Source organism: Podarcis muralis, chromosome 6, assembly GCF_964188315.1.
Source record: "Podarcis muralis chromosome 6, rPodMur119.hap1.1, whole genome shotgun sequence".
Classification (NCBI taxonomy): Eukaryota; Metazoa; Chordata; class Lepidosauria; order Squamata; family Lacertidae; genus Podarcis; species Podarcis muralis.
Window position 1 is genome coordinate 57,637,840 of NC_135660.1, and position 10,634 is coordinate 57,648,473.

Here is a 10,634-nt window from a genome sequence, read left to right on the forward strand (position 1 = left end):
GTTCTTAACCTAAAGCACCACTTTAGCTATTAAAGGAGCCTCCTGCTGCTGCTGCTGCTGCTGCTGCGCCGCTGTTGCACGATTTCTGTTCTCATCCTGAAGCAAAGTTCTTAACCCGAGGTACTATTTCTGGGTTAGCAGAATCTGTAACCTGAAGCGTATGTAACCCGAGGTACCACTGTATATAAACTTAAAGAATAAAATAAATAGCTGTCATCTGTGTTAGCCTTTCCTTCTTTTAATGATCTTTCTCTTTTCAGAAATGGGAGTGTAAGAGCTGGGCAAGACAGCAGCCTCTACACGTGCATTTTGAGCATAAAACAGTCTCATTTAACTCCACAAATGTTAAGATTTGATCGCTAGTCATGTTACATATTTTTGTGCCAGCAGATGGCACTCTAGAGAAATGTATATACAAAAGTATTCGACAGTATACCCGGATCCTGATCTTTCTTTCATTGACACATACATAAAGGTATTTGGTTCATCCAAGGCATCCTTTGACATGCATAAATTGTCTAACAAAGGACAGTGATCAAGAACGATATTCTCAAATGTTGGGCAGGGATCGTGTGGGCAGGGATTTTAACCCACCATTCTGTTTTTTTAAAAGTAAAGACAAATGACTGCACAGCCAGTGTAAACACAGAAAGGAATGTGAAGATTCATTTGACATCTGGTTGGAAATATCCAGTATCAAAGTTGAACAAAGAATATACCTTTCTTTCCACTGTTCTGTGGTAATCAAAGAAAAGGTTCTCAAGGGGGACTAATACTGCAATCCTATACATGTCAACTCAGAATTAAGGCACATTGAGTTAAGCAGGCTTGTTTAGCAGGTTAGTGGGTATAGAATCACACCCTAAAGTCTCTTCTTCACATAAGAAGTTTGTGGATTTTGAGGACTTTTGCACATGTCACTCATGTTCATTGCCACGGGAACATCGTCACATGTGAGTAGCGCACCTGCCTCATTGCAAAGCATAATTAATAAATGGTTGGTTATTTAGAAAAGAAGGAAGGAAAACCCCATGAGGTGAACTGAAACTTTTGGCAGCTGCATCATAAAGCCAACTCCTACATATTTTCCTTATGTGACTGGCATTATTAGACATTTCCAAACTTCATTAGGTGGAAGGCCACATCAGTGGCGTAGCACCCGGGGCAGTGTCAGCACCCGGGGCAAGGCAAGTAATTTGCGCCCCCTAACCCGCACGCCTGACACCCCCCCCTCCACAGTGGGCGGCGACCCGGCGGCTCATATCGGATTCGCACAGCCAGCACTGCAGTGAGAGAGAGTGAGTGAGCCAGGTAGGGGCAGAGAGCTGCGAGTGCGAGCGCCCCCCCAGATGTTGCGCCTGGCCCCCCTGCACCCCCCACGCTATGCCACTGGGCCACATCTAGGAACAGAGACATCTCAAAGACGGAGATCTTCCATCTCCTCAGCAGCCCCTCACCATGTGGGCTTTTGGTAAAGAGGAGGTGCTGCTGGTCTCCCCCCACTCCTAGGGAGGAAATGGCAGGGGCTGCCTCTGGGGTCTCCTGGGGTCTGCACCTGCCCGTCAAGATTCAGGGAGTGTCACCTCACCATTGCAATGGCCTTTGATTCCCACTTCAACCGTCTGCTAATGCTGATTTGATTTCACCACCACCTTCCCCGTTCCTGATGTAGATTTTCATTCACTTCTATCACTGGGGAACACCCAAATGAGTAATTTGAATTATAGGGACAGGCACAGTGGACACAAAGCCTTCTCTTTTATGAAAAGCAGGGTATTAGCTCATATGATTATGTTCCCTGCCCTCTGATGCACCCTGTAAATCCACATACATGCCAATGAAAAATTTAATGATTTAGCTGTAGTCCTTCTATGGAGGAAAGCCCTTAGATGAGGTTGCCCACATACCTGCAAATGCATAGCAGGGAATGACGCTCTGGATGTTTTGCCTCCTCCACCCTCTACTTTCCACTTTATTATTATTATTATCATTATTATTATTATTATTATTATTATTATTATTATTATTATTCCAGGACTCGGGGGCATGCTGCTCAGACCTGGCTACCTATCAGCTTAACTTACCTGGAGACTAAATTTGTATTCAAAGATTAAAAATGCAAATTTGTGTTGTAGGACTGTGCCCTGCATCTTTTAAATTCCTAGCAATTCCCCTGTGTACATGAAAATAAGTCCTACTAGGCTTACTCAAAGTTAATCAAGCATAGCATTCAAACTTTAATTCCAGGAAATTTTAATGCCTTCATTCCCCCCCCTCTCTCCACACACACAGAGGATGTGTATAAGACTGAAGATTTATTTTTTACTTTAATTTTGAAAAACTACAATGAAGAAGAAAAACAGAAGCCTCTTTTGCAGGAGAAGCAGCCTTCTGAGAAATTGGTGAACGGAGTCCATACTTCAGCACCAGTTCATATTTCTGGTGACCTCCCTACAGTGACAATTCTGCACAGATTGTGCAGAAGATTGCGCACAGATTGTGTCATGCAAGGAGGGCAGAGGAATTAAGCTCAGTTTGCATTTAAAGGCAAACCTACCTAACATACACTTTCTAAAACAAGATGTGATCAGAAACACAGCCACCCTTCAAAATTTGCACTTTTCCAAATTTTGCAATGCAGTTCTCAAGCCGAGCAATGTATATATTAGGAGAAATTTGCACGAAAATGCTGCTAAATATTCATCACTTTAAAAAAACCTGATGTGGAAATGTGGAAAACTGGATTTAAGACTGAAAATGTAAGAAACCAAAATTGACAGCAATAATGGCAGTGGCCAAGCAAAGCTGATAGAGGGATAGGAAGAGGGGTTGATTTTTAAAGCACTCTGATCGTTGTAGCTCTGTTGGGAGAATAAGGGTCTCTTAGCAACTCTTACCACCCTTAACAAACTGCAGCTTCCACAATTCTTTGGGGAAAGCCATGCCTGTTTAAGGTAGTATCATTGTGCTTTAAATGTATGGTGTGATTGTGGCTTATGTTAGCAATTGTTTCCTTTTGGAGAAGTGTTAAAAGAGACTTCTGGGTTTTGGTTTTGCTTTTGCTTTTGCTTGGGAGGAAAGATATAGTAGAACCCTGCTTGTCTGCAGAAGCAAATCTTCTTCCTCCAAGTAGAAAAAAGAATGGGATTGTGAACCATAATAAGAGTCCTGGTGGATCAGACCAAAGGGCCATCCAGCTCACCAAGCAGCTGGTCTGGGAGAAGGAGAATGGTGGAAAAGGAAGGTGGGCTGACAATGGAAGGAAGGCAAAAACAGTGGCTGTTTGGGGAAATGGCTACTAACGGGCACAAAGGGCTTTGGCACTCATAGTTGCAAAGGAGACAAGAAATTCCATTTGGGAGGGACAGGCTTGATGTGGAACATGCAAAACAGGAACAAGTCAGTCCATTGATCCATCCAGATCAGCACTGTGTACACCAGGGGTGTGGAAACTGACCCACAGGCCACACCTGACTCCCCAAACCACACCTTCCTGCTGCACACTTGGCATCATATGTTACATCAGGTGTGTGGCAGGTAGCAGTGACACAGCTACAAAAAGCAGAATTGAGTTCCATCTTGTTTGGTATGGGGAAACTGGCCAGTGCACTTGAAGCCTGCAAAAAGTAGGGTATATACACACACACAGAGAGAGAAACACACATCTGCTAATGCATGGTGAGTTCAATTTTGTTTGGACTTTGTTTCCCCCACTCCAGTGCAGTGCTATTTTTCTAGGAAAAGAGTTGCTGGAACTCACCATGAACGTCTGCCCTGTTCTCTTAGAATGGCAATGGTGCCCACCTGAGAGGTGCCGGAACTGAGGTCCTGTGAGTTCCAACTGAAAAGAAAGCTCTGTTCCAGTGTGTCAACTTAACACAAAAATATACAGTACAGTGGTACCTCTGGTTGCGAATGGGATCCATTCCAGAGGCCCGTTCGTAACATGAGCAGAACACACCCCGCGTCTGTGCATCTGCACGTGTGTGGGTCATGATTCGCCGCTTCTGCGCATGCGCGTGACATCATTTTGCACGTCTGCGCATGCGCAAACGGCAAAACCCAGAAGTAACCCTTTCCGGTACTTCCAGGTCGCCGCGGGACACAACCTGAAAACACTCAACCTGAAGCAAACGTAACGTGAGGTATGACTGTATAGCATAATAACAAACAAAAACAATTACCCCCCACACACACACAGTTTAAAGGCCATAGATTCTTAAATTAGCCAAAGACCTGGGAGAAGAGGAATGTTTCTGCCTGGTGCCTAAAGATATGTAACAAAGATGCCAGGTGAGCCTCCTTGGGGAGAGTATTCCACAAATGGAGAGCCACCTCAGAATAGGAGATCAGGTTAGTTCCTATGGGGAGAGGCAGTCCTGGAATTATTGCGGTCCTGAGCCATTTAAGGTTTTATGGGTCAAAACCAGCACTTTGAATTGGGCCCAGAAATTAACTGGCAGCCACTGCAGTCAGGCCAGGATTCATTATGCTCAGACTCACTTGCCCCAGTGAACAACCTAGCCATCGATTTCTGCATCAGCTGAAGTTTCCAAGCAATCTTCGGAGGCAGCCCCACTTATAACGCATTGCAGTAATCTAATTTAGAGGTTATCAGAGCATAGACAACAGAAGTTAGGTTATCCCTGTCCAGGTGGCCTGAAGCTGATGGAAGCTCCATGCCACTGACACCACCCTGGGCTGGGCCTCAAGCAACAGCAATGGATCCAGGAGTTCCACCAATTTGTATACCTGCTCCTTCAGAGGGAGGGCAACCCCATCAAGAGCAGGCAACCTCCCATCCATCGGGTCAAGGGAACCACCCACAAATAGTGCCTTCGTCTTATCTGGATTGAGCTTCAGTTTGTTGGCTCTCATCCAGTCCATTACGGAGGCAAGACACTGGTCCAGCACTTCCACTGCCTCACCTGCAGATGTAAAGGAGCTGTGTGTCATCAGCACTTCGCTGACAAAGCACTCCAAACCTCTACTCAGCGGTTTCATGTAGATGTTAAACAGCATAGGGGATAAAACTGATCCCTGAGTAACCCTGTTTTGAAGGCTCCACGAGGCCAAAAAAACCCCACTCCCCAAGCATCATGCTCTGGAAAAACAGAGAAATTCTACCAATGAATATTATCCAGACTAGTTAAATGGAGCCTCCATATACAGTGAGAGTATACCACTGAATGATGGACGCGGGTGGCGCTGTGGGTTAAACCACAGAGCCTAGGACTTGCCAATCAGAAGGTTGGTGGTTCGAATCCCCGCAATGGGGTGAGCTCCCGTTGCTCGGTCCCTGCTCCTGCCAACTTAGCAGTTCGAAAGCGCGTGAAAGTGCAAGTAGATAAATAGGTACCACTCCAGCGGGAAGGTAAACGGCGTTTCCGTGCGCTGCTCTGGTTCGCCAGAAGCGGCTTAGTCATGCTGGCCACATGACCCGGAAGCTGTACGCTGGCTCTCTTAGCCAATAAAGCGAGATGAGCGCCACAACCCCAGAGTTGGCCACGACTGGACCTAACGGTCAGGGGTCCCTTTACCTTTATACCATTGAATAACAGGTTGCAGGGACAAACACAGCAGGGAAATGCCATCACCTTCCTGGGCAAACTTGAGGATTAAAGGAGGAGGGGGATTGCATTGTCGCAGCCAACCTCTAGCAGAGAGATCTGTCAACTCCCTTCTAATGTGGACCGATGTTGCCGTTCCTTGGATTCTCGGAAGGAGGGAGGGGGAGGCTGAGCTGAAGGGGCGGACGGGATGTTAGGAGACAATCGATGCCAAGGAGGAGGAGTGGGGGGGAGGGGGCTGCAGTTTGGGGACGGGGCAGTGTGGAGCGTGGCGCCGCTCGGCTGGAGGAGGGGGAGGGAGGGAGGGAGGGGGAAGTCGAGGGCCGGTGGGGGCCGGCGGGCAGTAGTAGATCTGCGCCTTGGACGGGCAGGGTGGACTGGTAGAGAGTGGGCGGCGCTGCCCCGCTCCCTTCGCCGTCCCCTGGCTCTCGGGCCATGGCTCCTGCGCCTCCGCTGGCGGGAGCGTCTCGGGCGAGCCGTCGGTGCGAGGCTGCCTAGGATGAACGCTCTGGAGGGGCAGCAGCCCCCCAGCGCCCACGACCTGCTGGACGTGGCCGCCGTCTACTGCGACAACCTGAGCCTCTTCCCGCCCCCTCAGAGACCCCCGGGGGCCCACGCCGCCGGCTACAGCCTGGGGGAAGCGGGAGGCGGCAGCCCCTACCTGTGGCTCAACGGCTCGGCCGTGCCGTCCAGCCCTTACCTGGCCGCCGGGCCCAATGGAGCCGCCGCCGCCGCCTCCTTCCTGCCCTCGGCCTACGGCGCAGCCGGCGCCCGGCAGCTGCTGGGCGCGCCGTCGGCGGGGCCCGAGCTCGGCTGGCTGTCTCTGGCCGGCCAGCAGGACTTCTTCAAGCTGGTGCGCCCGCCCTACTCCTACTCGGCGCTCATCGCCATGGCCATCCAGAGCGCGCCCGACAAGAAGCTCACCTTGAGCCAGATCTACCAGTACGTGGCCGGCAACTTCCCCTTCTACAAGAGGAGCAAAGCCGGCTGGCAGAACTCCATCCGGCACAACCTCTCGCTCAACGACTGCTTCAAGAAGGTGCCCAGGAACGAGGACGACCCAGGTAAGGGCTGCCATCCCTCGCGGGACCCACCCAATTATTCCACAGAGAACCGTGGCTATTTGGTTCCTTCATACTCCGCCTTTTCCTCCAAGGAGCTCAAGGCGGCGTACATGGTTCTCGTTTAATCCCCACAACAACCCTGCGAGGTAGCTTCGGCTGAGAGGCGATGACTGGCCCCAGGTCGCCCAGTGGGTGGATTCGAACCAGGATCTCCCAAGTCCTAGTCTGACCACACTGGCTTTCATCTTCAGGATTGCTGGCCGCGGGTTAGTCGCGTGTGAGTCACAGGCGGGAGGTGCGTGGCTCCAGCGCAGGGAAACGTGGGTTGTCTTCGGAGCAAGTTTCTAAGAAATTGGGAGGAGGGGTTCCTACATTTTTGTTTTAGTGTGGAATCAGAGGGTGACAGTTATTCTAGAAGTGGCGGCGTGAAAGGTTAGGAGGCACGTTCAAGACGAATTAATGTGGATGAGATCGCCCATAATGACAAATTTCACAGCACAAGCCACAGTAAGTGTACTTAAACGTCCGCCGAGTTCAATGGAAATTGCTCCTAAGCCAACTCGCTGCAGGTACGGCCACGCAAATTGGCTCAGGAGTTACTATCAAGTCCATTGGAGTTTAGCATAGCATAGCATAGCATAGCAGCCTTCCGCACTCTGTGCTGTTGTCAGTCAGATGGGTTAAAGAACCTGTCCTTCCTCAAATTTTCATGCGAAGGTTTTTTTGTTTTTTTGTGTTTTTTTTTGAGCGCTTTAAAATACATGTTTAAAATATCCTGCCCTATTCACAAACAGGGCAGTTTAAAAGGTCCCCCCTGCCTTTTACACGTACAGAGCAGGACTGATTAGACATTACAGGGTTAAGGACATTATATTCTGGATTAATTAATACAGAGCACGGAGTATAATATATTTAAAGATGTTTAAACCGTCCTTCATCAGCTATCAGTTTGCATTAGTCAATGCTGAACAAGTGTCTCCTGGTGGCTCTTTACTCATAGTCATTGTTTGAATCTAAAACCACCTGTTCACCCTGGCTTATCACAAATCAATCTTCTTCCTCTTCTTTTAGATAGTATGCCTGTGCACAGGACCTATTTTTTTATTTGGTTGTTTTTAACATCTAACAATTTCAGTTACTTTATAAGTACTACTACTAATAATAATCTTTACATTTCTTGATAAGTTTTCATTGAAGGGGGGCAGGGTTGTGTGTGTGTGTACACCCCCCCAAACATTTATTGGTTTAGACATCTCATTTAGGGGATGCATGGAGACAACCCAAGGGAGAGGAGCCTATGGTTCCATCTGTGCATTGCTCTAAAACATGCTGTTGCATGGATGAATGTAGCAGTGGGAAAGATCCAGCTCCCATTGAAGCCAATGGACACATTCTTGCTAAGCATAGTGGAGCAGGACTGCACCCAACTTGTTTGCAGCCACCTTGACATCCAAACGTCATTCCACCCAGTTTCTCCAAATCCACTCCCACTCTGATTTGCCCCATTGCTGAGATGAAAGTAGTGGCTTAATTATCATGTTCCCTTGATTTGACTAATGGAAATCAAAGGCTACTGCTTTCAAACCGGGTGTTTTACCCAGTGTTTTAGTGATCAGCAGACTAAAAGTAGCTGATCTGAGTCTGAGAGCACCTATGAGACTCTCTGTCTTTATTTGTGTGCATGGGGTGTGTATGTTATTTGTTTGGTAAAGGAAGTGGGAAGGGAACATCTTTGAAGGCAAGTGTACACTTTTAGCCAATGAAACTTTTGCATCTCTCCAGACATGGAAAAAGTCCTAAGCAATTTTACAGCGAAATATTATGCCTGTTTACACGAAGTAAGCCCCTATGGCTGTTTACACAAAGTAAGCCTCACTAAAGTGGGTCTTATTTCCAGATAAGTGTGCAGAGGGTTGAAACTACAGGTAGATCTTCTAAGGGTAGGTTAACATCAAACTGTACTGCTGGTGTAAAGTGTGCAGTCACAGAAGCATGTATGGTGGTTGTCACGTAGTAGCTAAAGCTGCAATCCTATGCACACTTGCCTGGGGGTAGGAGGGGAGTCCCATTAAACATAACAGAAGTAAACATGCATAGCACTGCACTTAAAGAAACTGATCTGTGAATCAAGACATCCTCAGCTCAAATCTTGCCTCTGCCATGAACTCACTAGGCAGCCTTCGACAAGCCACTCTTAGTTTCAGTTTAAAAGTGCTATACAGGACAATATTGCTTGCCCTACATGACTATTTTAAAGATTGCAACTAGATAATGCCTATGATGCATTCTGAACCTTTGAAACCACTGTACAAAGGATTGTTATCGTAATTATTATTATTATCATACAAAGAAAAGACTGCTAGCATGAACACATCAGATGTGCTTTGTCCCATTAGCAATATTGCTTTGAAATGATTATCTAATAGATCATTATCCATATGACATATGCCTCAATACGTATGGTGTCTGAAGGTGCTTATTGAGGATGACATGGTCTGGTATCGCCATATTAAGTGTGTGACCTGAAATGTCCCAATTAAGATCAAGGCACCTAGAAAATATCAATGGCTTGTTTTAGCAGAATCATCTTACAGCACAATCCTCTGCATACCTACTTAGAAGGAACTTGGTAGTTCAGCAGAACTTGTTCCCTGGGAACTGTGATCATGACTGCAGTCTTAGATACTTTTGCCAGCATTTAGGAAAGTTTTAATTCACTTTGAACCATTATAATAGGGAAGAATAATCAAACTAATCCAGTTAAACATTGGAATAAAAGGTGGGCATTGCATTATTTAATAAAGTCTATAAGGAACAGCCATCTCCACAGGGGACGGTATTTATTTATTTATTCTAATTTATAATGTATTCTTTATTATTCTTATTCTTTATTATTATCATTGGAAATAAAGTCCCACAGATTGCAGTATGAATTACTTCCATATTTGTGTACGGTGCCAGACTATTATTTCCAAACCACACATTCCAGGTTGATATCCCTGAGGTCCACCATTTGCTTTCTCTAAAGTAAGTCTGTTGACTCAACTGACCTGTGTTGAAAGATAAATGGAAATTTAGGAAGAACAGCTTTACAACCATCACACTTACCATACTGGGTTATAGCCAACTAAGACATACTCAGAGTAGAACCAGTGAACTCAATAGACCTAAGTCAACTATGACTTGGTTAGATGTCACCCATTACAAGGTGGGGAGAGGGGAGCTTCTGTCGGCATATTTAAAATACTGGAGAGTCATGCAGGAACATGAATTTGCATTCACCTGATGACGGCTGCTTGCTTTACTGCTTCTGTTTTGACCCATTCCCCTGGGCTGTCCAGAAATGTCTCACTTTCAAAATGTTCTCTGCCTGCCTGTTCAATTCACATGTGTTTGGTTGGTTCATAGGTAAAGGCAATTATTGGACCCTGGATCCTAACTGTGAGAAGATGTTTGATAATGGCAACTTCAGGCGGAAGAGGAAAAGGCGATCTGACCTAGCAAATGGGCCTGGAGTCCCTAACAAAGTGGAAGACAAAAGCAAGAGCTGTCCTGCCCAACAAGCCCCAGACTTGGGCTCTGCTGAACTGCCCTGCTCTCCAAGTCCTATGAACCACTGCAAATCCTCCAGCCTGAATTCCAGCCGTTGTTTGTCTACGTTCGTCTCCACCATGAATGCTGTGGCCCATGGCAGAAGCGGCTTCCCCAGGCAGCTTTCCAGGGGGTTGGGGGGCGAACTCGCATCTGACAGGCAGAATGGGCCTGGGTTGAGCTCTTGCTCCGCCTCCAACAGCAACCCAGTTTCAGGATTCGAACTCAGTCCTCAGTCCCACTCCAAGATGAATTACTATGCGAGTGCAGGTGGACAGTCAAACTGGTTCGGCACCCCTGTCCTGGGCACCTTCAGTGTGAACAATCTGATTTATAGCAGAGAAGGGACAGAAGTTTAGAATGTGGTCAAATAGCTGAAGTAAACACCATAAGCAGTTTGGGGGGGGGG

The 10,634-nt window shown here is 47.1% G+C and overlaps 1 protein-coding gene across 1 annotated transcript; it reads left to right on the forward strand.

Annotated features, from left to right (window-relative positions):
- Positions 1-5,897: 5,897 nt before the first annotated feature.
- Positions 5,898-10,584, forward strand: FOXI2 (forkhead box I2). Its single transcript, XM_028729951.2, has 2 exons — positions 5,898-6,634; positions 10,043-10,584. Exons 1-2 carry the CDS (start codon positions 6,070-6,072, stop codon positions 10,582-10,584), a joined length of 1,107 nt encoding a protein of 368 aa, XP_028585784.2. The 5' UTR covers positions 5,898-6,069.
- The last annotated feature ends 50 nt before the right edge of the window (positions 10,585-10,634 follow it).

Bases quoted from the DNA above. Each gene is read 5' to 3' on its own strand.
- FOXI2 (XM_028729951.2), top strand. From the start codon at position 6,070: ATGAACGCTCTGGAGGGGCAGCAGCCCCCCAGCGCCCACGACCTGCTG. The intron at 6,635-10,042 runs GTAAGGGCTGCC...GTTGGTTCATAG, and splicing joins CAGGAACGAGGACGACCCAG to GTAAAGGCAATTATTGGACC.